The sequence below is a fragment of the Chiloscyllium plagiosum genome, chromosome 10, assembly GCF_004010195.1.
Source record: "Chiloscyllium plagiosum isolate BGI_BamShark_2017 chromosome 10, ASM401019v2, whole genome shotgun sequence".
Classification (NCBI taxonomy): domain Eukaryota; kingdom Metazoa; phylum Chordata; class Chondrichthyes; order Orectolobiformes; family Hemiscylliidae; genus Chiloscyllium; species Chiloscyllium plagiosum.
This window is the reverse complement of record NC_057719.1, coordinates 19,214,684-19,234,952: the sequence shown is the minus strand read 5'-3', so window position 1 is coordinate 19,234,952 and position 20,269 is coordinate 19,214,684. Positions and strand designations below refer to the sequence as shown.

Genomic DNA, 20,269 nt, shown 5'->3' with positions numbered 1-20,269 from the left:
TTCTAGTTAGATATAACAAATAGTGTGTCTCAGGAATCAATGTTGAGAACAGCAAATAATTGGGAAATCGAGAATAATGGTTAGTTTATTACAAGGATAATTGAATATCTAAGTAGGGAGGTTGTACTTCGGCTGTAGAGGATATTAGTGAACCATGTCTGAAGTATGTACAGTATTGGTGTGCTTGTATAAGGAAAGTTGTAATTGCTTTGGAAACATTTCAGAAAAGATTTATTAGATGAATACCTGGAGTAGGCAAGTTGTCTTATGAGGGTAGGTTGGACGGGCTACATTTGTATCTACTGCAGTTTGGAGAAGTACAAGGTGACTTCATTACAACGTATCTGGAAGTCTTGACCGGTGCATGAGGAAAGGATACTTACTCTTGAGAGAATTTAGAAGTGGAGGCCAATGTTTAAAAACAGTGTCTGTTTGAAATTTATGCATGCCAAACATCCTCTGTTTGGAGCACACTTCCACACAAGGTGATGAAAGCAGTCTTGGAATATTTTCTCAGGTGAGAATGGGGTTGAGGTCAAAAATAGAATTAAGAAGTCATTGGAGTAGCCAGCAATATGGATTAATCAAGTCAACCATGACGTTATTTATTGTGGAGCATTTCCAAGGTATTAAATAAATTACTTATGCTCCCAATTCATATATGCATATGTTGTCAGGACTCTTTGCTTTTGTGAATCCTTTGTCTTCAGCTGTTCCTTGATATCAGATGAAAGGAAATATGTTGGTTGGAGAAGGGCATCTGGAGGAGGCAGAGATGGATCATCCACTCAATACTTTTGGCAGAAAATTGATGCAAATGAATCAGCATTATCCTTTGCTCTGATGTGCCATGTTTCTGCCATCATTAAAAATGTTCATAGCTGTGGAATTTTCTTCTCCTTTGAGTTGTTTAATTAAGTCTCTGGTTTAATTAACCAGTAGCTTACCTTAACATTACTTCTCTTGACCACTCTGCTGTTTGCAAATTATCTGACTACTTGCTTGCCATCCTATTACCAATTGAAATTTGAGAACATTTAAACTATTGTCTTTGGTCCCAACTTGAACCTTAATCCCTCGCCAATGGCTCCATAATTCTTTTTGGCAACTGCCTAAGAAAGATCAAGACAATTGGCAACACTTATGCTATTTCTGTCCCAGAAATGAGCATCTAACCGTCTCTCCAAGCTATCACCAGAGGCCCTTGTTTCCACTTCTATACATTGCTTCAGCTCCTTTGCTATTGAAGCCCTCATTCATCCTTTTGTTACATCCATATTTACACTCCCAGCCAGTCTCTCATATTCTACTGTCCATAACTTTTCCTGAATCTTAACTCTCACCAAGTTCCATTTCTGTCTGACCTACTTGGGCTCCTGCTTAACTAATATCTATTGAAATTCCAGTGCTTGCATTTGGATCTTCAATGGCCTTGCTGATCAAGATCCATGTAATCTTCTTCAATCATACAATTCTGCAAAATGTGTTCATTTTATTTTCCTCTTGAACATCTCTAATTTTTATTACACCTCCTACTGTATCTTCAGATACCAAAGTTGTGAACTTGGGAAGTCTCTCTCAAAACCTCTGGCTTTTCTTGTTCAAAGCACTCTTAGAACCTACCTGTTTGACAGAGTGTTTGGTCAAATATCTCCTAATGGCAGGATGTCAGTTTTTAAAAATGAATTGAAGTTAAATATGCCTTTCATAATTTATTATGTTAAAGACAGTGTTTAATACAAGTGGTTGTTGTATTGCATTGATATCAAAAGTAAGGAGGCACAGCACTTGAAGAAAACACCTGTAACTATTAAAATAATTACTGAAGTTTGTAGATGACTATCATGTCTTTTTTAAATCATGCTAATTGGGCTACCATTTTATCTCCATATGGTTAAAAAGATTCCACTTAGAACATATTGTTATATGATTGTGGATCCCAGTTCCATTCTTAAAAGATTAAGTTAGAATCTGTTTAATCTTAATTGATGTGGTATTTAAGCTTTTAAATAAAAAAAAATTAAGGGTTCCAATTTGAATATGTTAAATGATGCATTCCATGACAATCCCTTGACAAGGATTTGAGGTTTAATAAATTGTTTGGCCTTGCTGAAGAGCCAGAGCAGAAAGGTGTTCCCTTTATATTCAGAACGTGCAAGATTTAAGAAAAAAACCTTTTCAACTTGAATAACACATCTTGCAGAATTATCTTTCTTTATATTGGCAAACTTCTTTGGGTTCATAAGGGACTCTGGCTGCTTTGGAACAGTCTGGCTGTGAACATCAGACAAAGTGTTAGGAAAAAGTCCCAACTGCAACATCCTGTTAAATCCTAAAATTGGCTGCCATGTGTTCTGTTTTTGGCTTGTTCTGGTCTGGACAAGACTGGAATTGTGGCTGCTTGTGCTAGACAAGATATGATTTTAATGTCCATACTGCTTATTATGCACTTTTTTTTTAGATCCATGAAATCTGCTGGAACTATTGTATTTGGTTGGTTTGCTTTATATTTATTTGTCCTTGCTGACTGTTCTATTCAAATTTATAATTCTTCAATACTGATTTCAAGAGATTAAAATTGTGACATATTATTTTTTCAATTTAAAGCTAAGTACTGTTGTAAATTTCAATACTTTTTTTAACCAGTTACCATATAGGGAAAACTAAATTAAACTGCAGATAATTTGTGAAATTTGATAAATTGTGAATACTACGTTGGACATGTTAAAGTAACAAATTGATAATATTGTATTTGAACTTGGAATATTTTTGTAGAATTGTGCATACTCCAGGACTGAATAGGAAATATTAAAATTGATTGCTGTTGTAAATTTCAATACTTTTTTAAACCAGTTACCATATAAGGAAAACTAAATTAAACTGCAGATAATTTGTGAAATTTGATAAATTGTGAATACTACATTGGACATGTTAAAGTAACAAATTGATAATATTGTATTTGAACTTGGAATATTTTTGTAGAATTGTGCATACTCCAGGACTGAATAGGAAATATTAAAATTGATTGCTTGGATCAGGTGTGCATTTATCTTGAGTCAAGTAGTAGAATAATTTGTAATATGCAGTGTGAATTGCACAGTGAGAGTAAATGGCACTTTAATGAATGTAGTCAGCTGTTAGAATGACCTTCCACCAGAGGCTGAGTGACCCTTAACTAACTTGCCATTTATCTCCAGATAATCTCATTCACATGACATTCTGCTTATTAATAATTGGCCTATCACTGCAGCTTGGTAACAGTCTTTAATATTATCATGCAAGGTTTGATTCTAATCATCAGTGAGAAAGTTAACTAAACACTTTATCACATTAAACTATAACCTTTATCCGGAACAGACACAAATTATCCATGTCTTTGTATGGATTGGAAAATTTCTTTGGTCAGTTTAACCATGTGGAGTTGTGGATAATCTGGTATTCTTTTCATGCACTTTACAAAGTATATGAAATGTATTTTAAGCATAGCCTAGATCCTACAAATGTGGCATTGGATAATAAAGTTCATCAGATAAAATCCTATATTGTTTACTTCTCATTTTGAAATCCTGCATTCTTCTGAAGAGTTAAACCTGCTGTATCTCCTTTCACTAATCTGCTAATTAATTGAAAGAACAAGCGTATATATTTTCAAATTGACCAATGGACACTCAACTATTGAAGCAGAAGCAGTGTAGACTACAATAATTTTTTAGAAGCAAAATGATCTGGATGAAATTGACTTCAGTCAAGATTATTTGTAAAATAGGATCAAAGAACTGAAAACCTACTCCATTTTGACGATTGTCGACCCTTTCCATACATTGATTTCATAGCAACCAGGAGACAACTGACCTCCTACCAACTAATTAACTTCTACTGAAATGTTACCCAAAGTGTTAGTGATACTAGATATTAATTTAAGTATATTATCATAGTCACTCAAACTATTTAGTAAGTGTTGGTAGCCATTGTACTTCTCTGTGCTGTCTTCCATAGTTGTACATATGAATGTCCTTATTATCCAAGTCTCTGAATTTGAAGGGAACTCTGCACTTTATGAATCTTATTTGAAAATATGCAAGTTGTAACCCTTCTGGAGGAAGTAGTGCTCTTTGCCTGCTAGATAGTGAGCAAGATTTGCAATGTTTTTAATTTTGAAGGGCATGTAAAGTTTAAGCTGCTTCTTGAAATTAGTAAACAGTAATTTATAACAAAAACAGAAATTTGCTCGAACAAGGGGTCACTGGATTCAAAACATTAACTCTGCTTTCTCTCCGTAGATGCTGTCAGACCTGCTGAGTTTCTCCAATTTTTTTATTTCTAGCATCTGTAATCATCTTTTTGTTTAGTAATTTATCATATTTGTGAACATCTCCAGGATATTCACCACCTTTATTCTGACAGTAGAACCAGTGGTTTTAAAAATACAAACACTTCCTACAAAATGTAATTTTCTTGTTCGAAACATTTTTGTATTAATCCAGTAATTCAGTATGGTGAGAATCAGAATCAGAATCTCTATATAATTTGAGTTATTTTATCATAGAACATAGAACATAGAAGAATACAGCGCAGTACAGGCCCTTGGGCCCTCGATGTGTATGGTGAGAATCAGAATCAGAATCTCTATATAATTTGAGTTATTTTATCATAGTCTGGGTTTTTCAGGAGATCAATGCAAATGTGTCAATACCTTTTAATTTTGAGTCAAGGATTGAGGATAGCTCCAGATTGCAAACTCAGTGATTGGTTATTTCTTCACATGCTTAATATTATGACAATAAAAGCAGTCGTCACCAACTGAAACATTTCTATGATGAAGGTCAAGCAATTCGAATGTGCTAAAAATGACTTCATTTATTTTGTAGCAGTTTTTTTTTAGATTAGATTACTTAGCGTGGAAACAGGCCCTTCGGCCCAACAAGTCCATACCGACCCTCTGAAGAGCAACCCACCCAGACCCATTCCCACCTAACACTACAGGCAATTTAGCATGGCCAATTCACCGGAGTGCCCGGAGGAAACCCATGCAGACCCGGGTAGAATGTGCAAACTCCACAGTTGCCTGAGACACTGTGCCACCGTACCGCCCATGTTTTTGTGTGTGACTCAGCAAAAGCCTGGTTCTCTAATGATGCCAAACTAAGCCAAGTATCTTTCTCTCTCTCTCCTTATTGTTTAGCACTGATTGCATTAAGTTAATAATATCATGAATTTTATGTTGGAATCTGGTGATTCCATGCAACTATAATGCGGTATAGATCACATTATGCCCTCATTTTTAGTATGTTTTTATTAATATTTACAACATTGTACTACACTGCTAAATATCATTACTCTATTGTAATTTCAACATAATTTTACATCATTCTGCAGCTTTTTGTTCCAAATCAGAATCTCCCTTCACACCCTGAACCAGCGGCCCAATCATTTTGCTTTAATGCATCACCTCAGTTAGCATCTCTTAATAGCAAGCCTTACATCTGTGGCTTGCCCTAACAATTTACGAACAGCACTAGCTGTTTCAACTACTCAAACTGTCCCTTCGCAGTTAAGTTTAATGAAAATTCAATTAACTTATTAGCTATGTTGTATTTAAATGCAAATTTCACTTCCAGTGAACTAGTAAAATAACATTTGACATCCTTGTTCACTGAAGGGATGTTGATTTTTTTCGTATGAATTGAAAGACTTTTTTGCTCAATATTTCAGTTGTCTCCATTTACATGTTATTGAACAATGTGTTCACCTTTAGCTGCTTCCAGACGTGGTGACCTTGAAATCTTGGGATATTGCATGTTGCAGTGGCTCAGTGGGAGACTTCCCTGGGAGGATAATCTTAAGGATGCCAACTATGTCAGAGATGAAAAAATCAAGTAAGAATTTGTTGGATTCCATCTTTAACTTGCTTATGCAGTTCTCCATAAGCATTAACTTGGCTTTATCTTTCCTGTGGTAATGGAGTGACTCTTTTCACTGTACCCTACTATATTTAAATTACCTGCTCCACTGTTGTTGTTCTGTACATCTACAGTACTCCATTAGTGTAATTGCTCCTAGCAGTTAGTGTAATAGGATAATCTTAAGGATTCCAACTATGTCAGAGATGGAAAATTCAAGAATCGAATGAATGCCATCTTGAACTTAAGAGGAGGAGATAAAAAATAGTGAAAGAATTAGGAATTCGACATAATCAAGATTGTCCTGACAATGCAAAATCTAACTCATTCAAAAATTATGGGAACAGACAGGAAATTTAAGTTAATGTCACAATCAGATCACCATAAAACAGGCTTGGTTTGAATGCTCCGAATAGGCATTACAGATTACTGTAGCCAAGGACCACATGAGCACAATGACCCAATCTGTTTCTCGTATTGACATTTCTATGCATCTACCCAATCTGAAATCCTCTTGATAGCACTTTGGCCTCTTGCACCTCGCCTATTTATTTCTATCCAGATTGAGGCAGTTTGCTTTGTTAAAGGGATTGTACCAATTTAAATTGGTATAAAGTGATATATAAATTGGCTGGTAAATAAAGGGATATAACCTGGTGTTCAAATTTATTGTAGAGGCAATTCAGATTTTATTGTAATGAGTGACTAGTCAAAGTTTTCCTTCCTTCATGCCTTAAAGGTGATGACTACTGTGACTTTTCTATGAGTGATAAAGAACTGATGCATTTTGATCATGTAAAGCTTGAACACTGAGGATTATTCTCCATTTTCCAAAATCATGGAATTGCAAATGTCATCCTGCACTTCATCTTAATTTCTGATTTGGGACTGTTCCTCATGTCTTGAAAGAGGTAGTACTGTGAACATAAATTGAAATTTTATTTAATATATATATATTTTAATTTCCTATATTAGATACAAAGGAGACATTCCAGGTTTAATAGAGAAATGCTTTCCTTGCAAAAATAAGCCAGGTATGAAATTCAAACTTTGTTTATAATTAGATAAAAGTCAAATGCTATGGATGCTGGAAATCTGAAATGAAAAGAATGCTGGAGAAACTGAGCATGTCTGGCAGCATATAGGGAGAGAGAAACAGAGGAGTCATGCTGGTCTTGAAACTTACCTCAGTTTCTCTCTCCACAGATATGGTCAGTCCTGCTGAATTTCTCCACCACTTTGTAGTGGGCAACAAATGGGGGCTTGGGTAGGTGTTAGTGGTGGAATTGATGACTGACTCCGTTTACTCCTTAGTAGATCAGTCAATTTTCATAAACTACATTTTAAATCACCCTTTCCATCCAACTGTACTTGATTGAACTTGATTCAATTATCACAATTTTATCCAACAATGTTTGTTACAGCTGACATTGTGGTGTTCGGTTGCTACTTCACACATTGTGATAATTGACAATTTGACATAATTGTGATCATCTTGAGGGTAACGTTCTAACCTTGCTATGTTAATAATGCTAGTGTACTTGTTTTCAGCAATATTGAGAATTTGCCTGCTCGTTGGGGAGGAAATGAACTCTCAAGATGTCACCACACCATGTCATGGTATTCAGATAGGGGAATTGAAGTTGGACATGATGGCTTTGACCTAGAAGAATTTTGGTTTGGGGCATTGAAACAATTTAATACCAGTCTTGGTTGAGACTCTTAACCTGATGTGGTCAAAATTGGAACCTTTCTGATATACCTTTGCTCTGTGTTTTTGAGAAATTACCGCCTTTGATTTTGTTGTGAATAACCTGATAGCACTGCATCTGCCGAGTAATTGTCATTTATATTGTACAGAATTATGGATTTTCTTTTTAAAAAGTATGCATGAGATGATGGCATAATGGGGCATTTATTTTCCCTCCCTGTTGTCTGTAAGTGGTTGTGAGCTATTACCTTGAACCTCTCCTGTCCATATACTGTAGGTAGACCCATAATACTGTTCAGGAACATATTCCACAATTTTGACCCAGTGGTCCACACTGCAGAAGGGTCTACTCCAGAGGAAAATCAGGTGTTCCTTTTGGCTGCTTGTAGAATGCTATTGCTACTTGAATGTAAATTTGGATGACTGCTGGAGAAGTGGGGTTGAGAATGGGAGCCCTTACTTTGCCTTGTGAGCTAAACCTAATCAAAGATGAATTTCTCTAAGTTTAGCAGAATGCTGAACTACCATTTCAAGGAGTCTTAAAAATATTGTCCTCTGTCTTTAAGCTTATTTTTTATGTATTTGCTTATAAAACTCAAGATATAGTATCTGATGTTAGATGTGACTGTGTTTGGACAACACTTTCTGAAAAATCCCAAGTGCGATGAGCATTAATCTAACCGCCTAATTGTGATCGTAAAGTGCTCGCTTACATTTGCTTAAAGGGACAAATATACTTTGCAAGCCTCACTGATCTTAAATTGGTGTTTGGTGTAATTCAAAAGGATAATGATGCCCAGTTTTGAACTAAACAAAAGCATAGATGTTAATAGTTCCCTGATGCATTTGCGATGGCAACACCTTGGACAATCTGCCGTCTTTTTTTATGCAGTATCAATTGTTGCTCCCTTTTACATTTGAAATGTGTGCATCTGAGTACATGATAATAAGGTTCAACAGCACTCATTGCAGCAGTATTCCAGTTCTGTATTACAAGCATTAAATATTTATTTCTTTAATGCAGCTGAGATGACAAAGTATTTTGAAGATGTACTATCTCTGGGGTACAAAGATAGACCCCAGTACCAGAGGCTGAGAGACATCCTCAAGCAAGGATTTAAATCTATCGGCTGCATAGATGATGGTGTTTTGGTTTCAGGAGCATCTTCCAATGGTGATGCACCAACAACATCCAAACAACAGGTACATTTTCTTTTGTAATGTTTTTTGCTCTAAAGCTTTGTGTTGACAATTGTGTAACAGTTAAAACAGCAAGGGGTAAGGAGGGAGGAAGCAGTGTGGTATGTAGATGTATTTAAAGCTATAAAAGAATAGGATCATTTGGATAAAAACTGATTCCAGCAGGTGAATGTTCACACTAAATATAAGAAATATGTATTGGGCAAGAGAAACTTTCACGCTCTAGGGCTTGACTGTGCTTTCAAGGTCATTGGTTGATGCAGAAATTAACTCAAAAATCAAGATCAATTTGTCTAGGTGTTCAAAAGAAAATGCAAGAAAGAAGTTGAGGACAGTATGACTGTAAAACTGCATGCTGGCTGCATTCCCTGTTATTGAGCATTCAAAATTAGAAAATCTTTTGACTAGTTCTTGGCACATGCTGAGCTTTGTTTAAAAAGTGAATGCAATTTTCCTGATTCATAATTTTAATACAATTCTAATTTGAGTTCCAGCTTGCTGCACTGAGAACTGGGTATCTCATTTGAATTAGTTCTGTTAAAACTCGAAGGAAAAGATACGTGGGTGGAACCAGTTTTATTTGCTCTTAATTAGTTCTCATTTGTCCTAGCAGTATTTCTACAGTCTGAGACACTTGTGGGACGAGGGCAAAACTCGCTGGCCACTATTTTGTAGCCGGTCCCTAGTTGCCCTTGAGAAGGTGGTGGTGAGCTGCCACCTTGAACCGCTGCAGTCCATATTCTGTAGGTTGGCCTACAGTGCCCTGAGGGAGGGAATTCCAGGATTTTGACTCAGTGACAGTTGCTACATTTTTGGAAATGTGGAAGAATATTAGTCTGTTCAAATGAGTTTTTAGAATGTTTGAGCACTAAGATGAAAAAGTAAAACTACTTGGGTAAGCAGTGTATCTAATCCTAACATATGCAAAACTATACATTTAGTGTGCAATTTTAGTTAAGCTTAGTTACTTGCAGTGAAACAGAAAATGTTGTAAAGTATCCAAGTGTTCTGTAATACATCGGAAATGATTTCATTGAATTGATTTTATTGAATTGATAGTTTCGTTCATTTTTAAAGGTGAAAGACTTTTCTGGATTCTGTCTTGGGACATTAGGATATTTCATTGGTTTAAGCAGGGTTAGATAACTGGAACATTTCCAACAGATATTAAAATTGTTTAGAAGCTGAAGGTCCTGGGCCGCCTCCATCACCAAACCCTAACCACTCGACACCTGGAGGAAGAACTCCTCAACTTCCACCTTGAGACCCTGCAACCACACAGAATTAATGTGGATTTGACCCGTTTCCTGATTTCCCCTCCCTCCCACCTTATTCCAGTTCCAAACCTCCAACTCAACCCCGCCCTCTTGACCTTTCCATCGTCCTGCCCATCTATCTGCTCCACCCTCCTCTCAGATGTATCACCTTCTCCCCAACCTTCATCAATCTTTCACATTCTAGGCTACCTTCCCCAGTCCCTGACCCATAAGCCTCAATCTTGATGACAGGCTTATGCCCAAAACATCGATTCTCTTCCTTGGATGTTGCCTGATCTCCTGTGCTTGTCCAGCACCACACTTTCGACATGAAAATTGTTCAGCCAAATTTTTACTCTGCGCTCTTAGGATGTACAATTTCAAAGAAGAGTAGTTGAGTGGCGTAACTAATATCATTTGTAAATGAACCTTGCTGAAACTGTTTATTTGGTTGTTGTCACGTAGCTATTTGAGGGTGCTTTACAACAGCAGTTATAGTTCAAAACAGTATCATTGTTCTCAGATCCTTTAAAGTGTGATAAAAATGTTGTGTTTTTTCCTGTCTAAATGCACTAATGCAATTTGAAGAAATTTCGAATGAAGTTTGAATAAACTCCTTTTGCACTTTAACTCGGAAGACCAGTTTTGGTCCATTTTTACAATGGATATATCATCTTTGGCAAGGAAACAGAAACAGGAGGCATGCAGAAGAAACAAGTTAAAAGCAGGAGCAGGAGTTTGACTCTTTCAAACCTATTCTGTAATCAAATAAGTTCATGGTTGATCTGATTGTAACCCCAAATCCACATGCCTGTCTAACATTTCACTCCCTTGCTTAAGAATGTCTGCATTTGCCTCAAGTATTCAAAGACCTTCCTTCCACCATCTTGTGACCTTCAGAGAATTTTATTGCCTCAACTCAGATTTTTAAACTGACTTCTAGCGCTAGATTCTCCCATAAGAGCAAATCTCCCCAATTCATCTGAAATGCTTAAGGATTTATGTTTCAATCGAGTCACCTTACTCTTGTAAACTCGAGTGAATGCAAGCCGAGCCTCTCCCAGCCTTTCCTCCTAATACCCTCACCCTTCCGTTAATCCTGCTTTGAACTAGAACCAACACATTTACATCCTTAAATAAATTGACCAATATGGTGCACGATACTCCAGATGCAGCCTCATCAGTGCAGTGTATAACTGCAGCTTAAAATTCCAACTGTTGTGTTCTATTCCCCTTGCAATAAATGACAGATTGCATTAGGTTTCCTAATTACTTGTTGTGCCTGCAAATTAACATATTGCTGTTTGTGCATGAGGACACCCAGATTCCTCTACATCTGAACTCGGCAATCTCTCTTCATATTATATGTTCCTTTCTCATTCTTAAAAAATACGAGTTGGATCATATAAAAACATCATGGATCTATGAAAGGGAAATCATGTTTGATAAACCTAGAGTTTGTCCTGACGAAGTATCTAGAAGCCTAGCTGGATAAGTAATTGATGTGTATTTGGGCATTCAGAAAGCTTTTGATAAAGATCCACATCAGAGGCTATTGTGTATGCCAATTCTTAATTCAGGCTTTGATTTCTCAGATAGGGAGCAAAGTAGGAACAAATGGGTCATTTTCAGGCTGCAAGGCATTGATAAAAGAGATACGACAAGGTTAAATACTTGGGACCCCAGCTGTATGGGGTATTTAAAGAATATGGGGAGAAAGCATAAAATTGGTGTTAACTTAGAGGATTAGCCATGATTGTTTTGAATGGTAGACTGGGCACAATAGCTGAATAACTTGTTCTTGAGTCCATGTTCTACATTTTCTGTGATTTCGAATAGCTTGTAACATTTTCCCCATGACAAAAGTTAAGCTAACTTGCTATAATTTCATGTTTTCTGTCTTTCCTCCTTTTTTGAATAGTTATATTTACTACCTTCAAATCTACTGAGACTGACCCTGAATTAAGAGAGTTTTGGAAAACTAAAACTCGTATTTTGATTATCTCACGAGCAATTCCTTTTCAAGCCCCAGGATAAGTTCCTCAGCATTGTCAGTCTGCAGCCTTAACAGTTTGCTGAATACAACTTCGGTGATTATCATTTTCCTGAGTTCCTTCAACCTTACCATTTTCAGATTTGGCGCTGCCTCTAAGTTGTTATTTATATCCTGTTTACTGAAGACTGATACAAAATACTTGATCTATTCACTTGTTATTTTCTTTTTTTTCCATTAATAATTCTTTCAATTTGCTTTCAATAGGACCAACCCTCACTTTGTTTGCTCTTTTCCTTTTAAATATTTGTGGAAACTCTTATCTGTTTTTATATTTCTCACTAGCTTTCTCTTGTACACTATTTTTTCCATTTAGCTATTATTTTGGTCGCTTTCTCATGTTTTTATATTCTTTCGAATCTTCTGTTCAACCATCCCTTCGCACGGAATCATGCCTTTTCTTTTAATTTGATGCTCTTTATACATTTCTAATCCATCTCAAATGGTGAGTCCCTCCATTTGAACTTTTCTTACAGCTGGTGTTTTTGTATTCTGTAGATTCTGAAATATCCTCTTAAATGTCTGCTGCTGCATCTGCATTGATCTGCTCTTGAACCTAATTTGCCAATTTGTTTAGCCAACTGTGCTTTCATGCCCTCAGAATTCTCCTTCTTTAAATTTTAAAGAAGTCTTGGACCACTCCTTTTCCCCTCAATTTGAATGTAGCATTGTCATATTATGGCTGCTACAACCTAAGGATGCCTTCACCGAAATCACAAATTAATCCTGTCTGTGCAATACCAGGTCTAGTATGTAGGCAAGAAAAAACTAGGTAACTGTTCGAAGGGGGAAAAAAAACAATCAGTGCAGGGATGCTCTGTGGTCGTTCCCCTGAAAAATAGGTCTACTGGTTTGGATACTGTTGGAGGGACAACTTAATAGGGACATGCATTGGGGTACAGGTCTCTGGCACAGAGTCTGTCCCTGTTGCACAAAAGGGAAGGGGGGAAAGGAGGAGAGTGTTAGTCATTAGGGACTCAGTAGTTGAAGGTCAGATTGAAGGTTTGTTGGGAGCGAAAGAGACTCACAGTTGGTGTGTTGCCTCCCAGGTTCCAAGGTCCGTGATGTCTCAGATCGTGTCTTTGGGGTCCTGAAGGGAGAGGGTGACCAGCCCCAAGTCGTGGTCCACATAGGTAGAAAGAGGGATAGGGATGTAAGGCAGGATTTCAGGGAGCCAAAGTGGAAGCTGAGAGCTAGAACAAAGAGTTGTTATCTATGGTTTATTACCTGTGCTACATGATAGCAAGGCAAGGAATAGGGAGAGATATCAGCTGAACATGTGACTGCAGGGATGGTGCGGAAGGGAGCATTTTAGCTTTATGGAGAACTGGGGCTCATTCTGGAGAATGTGGGACCTCTACAAACAGGACGGTCTTCACTTAAACCAGAGGGGTATTAATATCCTGGATGGGAAATTTGCTAGTGCTATTCAGATGGGTTTAAACTAGCTCAGCAGGGGAATGGGAACCTATGGTGTAGTTCCAGTGAATAGGAGGATGTGAGTAGGGAGGGTATGGGCAAGGTTTCACAGTCACAGGAATGTGCTGGCCGACAGCTAGCTGGTTAGAAGTATGTCTACTTTCAATGCCAGGAATATCCGGAATAAGGTAGGTGAGCTTGCAGCATGGATAGGTACCTGGGACTTCGATGTTGAGGCCATTTCGGAGACATGGATAGAGCAGGGTTGGGAATGAATAATACAGGGTCCAGGGTTTAGAACTTTCATTAAGATCAGGAAAAGTGGTAAAAGATGGGAAGGTGTGGCTTTGTTCGTAAAGGACAGTATAATGGTGACTGAAAAAACTTTTGATGCGGACTCATCTACTGAGGTGGTATGGGCTGAGGTTAGAAACAGGAGAGGAGAGGTCACACTGCTGGGAGTTTTTTTTTTATAGGCCTCCGCAAAGTTCCAGGGATGTGGAGGAAAGGATTGGCAGAAGAATTCTGTGTAGGAGTGAAAGGAACATGGTGGTGATTATGGGGGACTTTAACTTCCCTAACATTGACTGGAAATGCTATAACTCCAGTACATCAAATGGATCAGTGTTTGTCCGGAGGGTTTCCTGACACAGTATGTTGAAGGGCCGACCAAAGAGGAAGCCACACTGGATCTGGTACTTGGTAATGAAGAGAAAGTGAGGACTGCAGATGCTGGAGGTCAGAGCTGAAAAATGTGTTTCCACCTATCGCATTCCCAATGCCCCTCCCCCAAGTCCTTCCTCCCTACCTTTTATCTTGGCCTGCTTGGCACACCTTCCTCATTCCTGAAGAAGGGCTTATGCCCGAAACATCGATTCTCCTGATCCTTGGAAGCTGCCTGATCTGCTGCGCTTTTCCAGCAACACGTTTTTCAGCTCATACTTGGTAATGAACCAGGCTAGGTGTTTGATTTATTGGTAGGTGAGCACTTTGGAGAGAGTGACCATAATTCAGTTATATTTAGTTTAGCGATGGAAAGGGATAGGTACATGCCACAGGGCAAGAATGATAGAAAGGGGAAGGGCAATTATAATGCAATTATGCAAGACTTTGGAGGCAGAGAATGAGGTAGCAAAATGCAGGGCATGGGGACAATTGAATGTGGAACTGGTTTTAGGAACAGAAATTGCATGTCCTTGATAGATATGTCCCTGTCAGGCAAGGAGGAAGTGAGAAGGTAAGGGAACCATTAAAAAAAATTAAGAAATTGTATCTCTTGTTAAGCGGAAGAGGAAGGCTTATGTGACAATGAGACAAGATGCTTCAGATGAGGAGATAGAGTTACAGATGAGCTAGGCAGGATTTAAACAGAGTTAAGAGCAGTAAGGAGGGGACATGAGCAGTCTTTAGCAGGTCAAATAAAGGAGAACCCTAAAGCTTTCTACAGGTATGTGAGGAATAAAAGGATGACTAGGATAGAAATAGGGCCAGTCAAAGACAGTAGTGGGAAGTTGTGTGTGGACCATGTGGAGATCAGAGAGGTGCTAAATGATTATTTGTCATCTGTTTGACAAAGAATATTGCAGAGGAGAAGACTGAGATACAGGCCATTAGATTAGAAAGGAATGAGGTTAGTAAGGAACAGGTGTTATCAATTCTAGAAGGTGTGAAAGTAGATAAGTCCCCTGGGCTGGATGGGATTTATCCGAGGATTCTCTGGGAGGTTAGGGAGCAGATGGCGGAGCCTTTGGCCTTTATCTTTGAGTCGCCATTGTCTGCAGGGTAGTACCAGAGGACTGGAGGACTGCAAATGTTGTGCCCTTGTTCAAAAAGGACAGTAAATATGACCCAGGTAATTATAGACCAGTGAGTCTTGCGTCTGTTGTAGGAAAAGGTTTGGAAAGGATTATAACAGATAGGATTTATAATCATCTAGCAAGCAGCAGTTCGATTGGAGATAGTCAACATGGTTTCATCAAGGGCAGGTCGTGTCTCACAAACCTCAGTGAGTTTCTTTTGAAAAGATGACCAACAAGTGTGTAGATGAGGGTAGGGCAGTTGACGTGTACATAGACTTCAGTAAAGGCTTTGATAAGGTTCCACGTGGTAGGCTTTTGGAGAAAACGCAGAGGCATGGGATTGAGGGTGATTTAGCAGTTTGGATTAGAAACTAGCTTTCTGTAAGAAGGCAGCGAGTGGTGGTTGATGAAAAATATTCAGCCTGGAGACCGGTTACTAGTGGTGTGTCACAAGGATACGTTTTGGGACCACTGCTGTTTGTAATTTTTATAAATGACTTGGATGTAGGCATAGGTGGATTGGTTAATAAATTTGCAGATGACGCTAAAGTTGGTGGAGTGGTGGACAGTGTGGAAGAATGTTTCAGGTTTCAGGGGGACTTGTATAAACTGCAGAATTGGGCTGTGAGGTGGCAAATGGAATTATATGCAGATAAATGTGAGGTGATTCACTTTGGGAAGAATAACAGAAAGGCAGAATACTGGATGAATGGAAAGATTCTTGGTAGTGTGGATGTGCGGAGCTATCCTGGTGTCTATGTACATAGGTCCCTGAAAGTTGCCACCTAGGTTGATAGTGCTATTAAGAAGGCATACGGTGTGTTAGGTTTTATTGTTAGAGGGATTGAGTTCCAGAGTCATGATGTCGCACTGCAACTGAACAAAATGTTAGCACGACCTCACTTGGAATATTGTGTACAGTTCTGGTCGCCCCATTACAGAAAGGATGTGGAAGCATTGGAAAAGTTGCAGAGGAGATTTACCAGGATATTGCCAAGTCTAGAGGGAAGGTCTTATGAGGAACGGCTGACGTACCTTTGGTCTGTTCTCATTGGAGAGAAGGCAGCTAAAAGGGGATTTAATAGAGACATACAAGATGAGCAGTGGATTAGATAGAGTGGACAGTGAGAGTCTTTTTCCAAGGATGATGATGTCAGCTTGTACGAGGGGGCATAGCTGCAAATTGAGGGGCGATAGCTTCAAAACAGATTCAGAGGCAGGTTCTTTACTCAGAGAGTGGTAAAGGAGTGGAATGCCAATGTAATTAACTCGGCCACATTAGGGGCATTTGGGTCAGCATACAGATGATGGGATAGTGTAGGGGAATGGGCTTAGATTAGTTCATAGGTTGGCACAACATCGAAGACCGAAAGGCCTGTTCTGCGCTGTACTGTTCTATATAACTATGTAATGCTCTCTGATCACCTCCAAAAACTATTCCAAAATCATTTTGTTGCCCCAAAATTTTTCTTCGAGAAGGTGACCAAGCAGGTGGATGAGCGTAAAGCGGTTGACGTGTATGTGGATTTCAGTAAGGTTCCACACGGTAGGCTATTGCACAGAATATGAAGACATGGGATTGAGGGCGATTTAGCAGTTTGGATCAGAAATTGGTTAGCTGAAAGAAGACAGAGGGTGGTGGTTGATGGGAAATAATCATGCTGGAGTTCAGTCACTAGTACTTTACTGCAAGGATGTGTTTTGGGTCCACTGCTGTTTGTCATTTTTATGCATGACCAGGATGAGGGCATAGAAAGATGGGTTAGTAAATTTGCTGATGACACTAAGGTCGGTGGGGTTATGGATAGTCGCGAAGGATGTTGTAGGATACAGAGGGGCATAGATAAGCTGCAGAGCTGGGCTGAGAGGTGGCAAACTGTGTTTAATGTGGAAAAGTGTGAGGTGATTCACTTTGGAAGGAGTAAGAGGAATACAAAGTACTGGGCTAATGGTAAGATTCTTGGTCGTGTAGATGAGCAGAGAGATCTTGGTGTCCAGGTACATAGATCCTTGAAAGTTGCCACCCAGGTTGATAGGGTTGTTAAGAAGGCTTACAGTGTATTAGCTTTTATTGGTAGAAAGATTGAGTTTTGGAACCATGAGGTCATGCTACAACTGTGCAAAATTCTGGTGCGGCCGCACTTGGAGTATTGCATACAGTTCTGGTCACTGGAGTATAGGGAAGATGTGGAAGCTTTGGAAAAGGTTCAGAGGAGATTTACTAGGATGCTGCCTGGTATGGAGGGAAGGTCTTATGAGGAAAGGCTGAGGAACTTAAGGCAGTTTTCGTTAGAGAGAAGGTTGAGAGGTGACTTAATTGAGACATGCAAGATAATCAGAGGGTTAGATAGGTTGGACAATGAGCCTTTTTTCCTTGAATGGCGATGGCTAGCACGAGGCGACATAGCTTTTAATTGAGGCGTGATAGATATAGGACAGTTGTCAGAGGTAATTTCTTTACTCAGTAATCAGTGGAACTGCCTGCAACAGTTGTCGACTTGCCAAATTTAAGGGCATTTAAATGGTCATTGGATAGGCATATGGACAAGAATGGAATAGTACAGGTTACATGGGCTTCAAATTGGTTTCACGGGTCAGTGCAACATCAAGGGTCAAAGGGCCTGTACTGCGCTGTTATGTTCTATGAAGTCCTCAACTAGGCTACCTTTGCCTGACTAACTTCCAGTCGATACACAAAAAAATTCCTAGTATTTTTGCCATGCCTTTCTTTAAGGCTTTCGTTATTCTTCCTTTGTGCTCCATCTTACCATGTGGTTATTGTGAAGGGGCCTGTACATCATTACTATAAATGACTGCTTATCTCTCATTGAAATCACTTCAAACTGTTCCCGCATTGTGGTTTCCGAAACTTGGATCATCTCTTCCTATTGTACTGATGCCATCACTAGCTAATCCAGCAATTCCTCTGTCTTTCCTCATTTCCATTCATTGTTAAGTGTCATACATTCTTCAAGAGCCTGAACACAGTTCAAGTCATTCTGCAGCCATGTCTTTACGCTGGTTACCAGATTGTTCTTAAGTTTTTGCTTACACTCTCAGTTCCCCTGTTTTGGTTTGATTGCTATGTGCATTCAGATACAGAGGCTTTTAGTTTTATCATTTTTCTCTTTGTAATTCCTGGTCTTTATTTATTGGTTGAATCATAGATCATGTTCTCCCTCCCTTTTAGTCACGGTGGCTATGTCATTTTCCATATGGGTATCTTTTTCTTTGGTGTTGATTTGTACTCTTGGATTCATAGCATCTTCCCAAATTTGATCCCCTGTCCCCAATATTTTTAGAATCTCTCTATTTCTCTCATTCAGCACTAAGTAGGATCACCAGCACCTGCATGGTTCAGGTGGAGACCATTCCATCTGTACAGATCTGACTTTCCCTCTGAATGTTCCCAAATTTTGAATATGTCTGTGAACTCTGAAAGCCATGTCCTTTTTCGGTGTTTCTGATTATTTGACACTTAGGTGAAAGCTTACAGGTTTTAAAAGCTTACAGGTTTGTGCTTTGCTGACATTTAATGCAAAAGAACAAGTTTGATTTGCTGGAAATGAGCTGAGGTTGATGCTTGGATTAAGTTATAATTGGGTGGATTTTGTTTTGACTACTGCAAATATTCGGCCGATTATTCCCAAATAAACTGGGTGAAGAGTAGAAGGAAAGTGCTTATTGGCCCAAAACAATTGGCCCATTTAGATTGAAGCCATTTGAGTAATTGATAAAGATCAGCTAAGAACCAACATTTCAGAGGCTGTCATTTAAACTACAGCAGATTCTGCAACATGTCAGTCTGAATGAAGCAGCTGACTATTGTAGAAAGATAACTGCCCAGACCAGTTCCATCAGCGTATATCATGTGTGCAAGCAATCCTTTGTTGCACTCAATAGACAGTAACTTTCATTTAAGTTTTCAAAAAGGTTTAGTTCCTCGTTTGACTTTTCTGCTTCTATCTGGTTACATCCGAACCATTTCTTCTGGAATCTATCAGGGAAAGCAAAGCTCTACATATACTTAAATTCATGCACAATGCTCAGCAAGTGTAACTTATTGGTTTGTGGATGACAACATTCTTTTCTGTAGCACGAATTGTGTAGAAAAATGCTACGCCAAAATATAAACAAATAATCGACGAGAAAGCAAGGTATTAGAAGAACAGGCCAAATGCTTGGTTAGAGAATTGGGTTTTAAAACCAATTTTCAGGGAGAATAGAGAGATGGTGAGATTTTAGACAAGGAATTCCAGGGCAACCAATGATTGGGCAATGTAACTTAATGTATAAGATAGCTGCTCAAAGAAATGCAAAGTTATTGCGTTGGAATTGGTGCATAAAGGGATAGAGTGATAGAGATGCTAGAGGCGTTAGACGATAAAGTCATGTAAGCACGTGTTTAATGAACATAAACGGGTTCATTAAATATAGTCAAGGCTGAGATAGCAGTTTTAATCAGTAAGAGGAAAAGGCAGGAAAACATAATTGAGGATTATCAGATGAACTATTATCTTATTGAATAGCAGAGCAGACTTGTGCTGAGTGGCTTACTTCTGCTCCTGCATGTTATGGTCATCCTAAATATGATGAGGGTGGAATACTAGGAGGTGGTGTGGCTCATTAAAGACCGATTAATGCGTGAAAAACGTGTTGCTGGAAAAGCGCAGCAGGAGAATCGATGTTTCAAGCATAAGCCCTTCTTCAGGAATGAGGAGGGTGTGCCAAGCAGGCTAAGATAAAAGGTAGGGAGGAGGGACTTGGGGGAGGGGCATTGGGAATGCGATAGGTGGAAGGAGGTTGAGGTGAGGGTGATAGGCCGGAGAGGGGGTGGGGGCGGAGAGGTCGGGAAGAAGATTGCAGGTCAAGAAGGCGGTGCTGAGTCTGAGGGTTGGGACTGAGAAAAGGTGGGGTGAGGGGAAATGAGG

General features: G+C 38.9%; 1 protein-coding gene across 2 annotated transcripts in view; it reads left to right on the top strand.

Annotated features, from left to right (window-relative positions):
* The window catches only part of vrk1 (VRK serine/threonine kinase 1), a 78,329-nt gene that overhangs the window by 44,113 nt on the left and 13,947 nt on the right, over positions 1–20,269 (top strand). For both annotated transcript variants that reach the window (XM_043697153.1, XM_043697154.1), the window contains 3 exons: positions 5,756–5,876; positions 6,876–6,934; positions 8,636–8,814. In XM_043697153.1, coding sequence (XP_043553088.1) covers positions 5,756–5,876; positions 6,876–6,934; positions 8,636–8,814 — 359 coding nt within the window. The remainder of the gene's footprint in view (positions 1–5,755; positions 5,877–6,875; positions 6,935–8,635; positions 8,815–20,269) is intronic.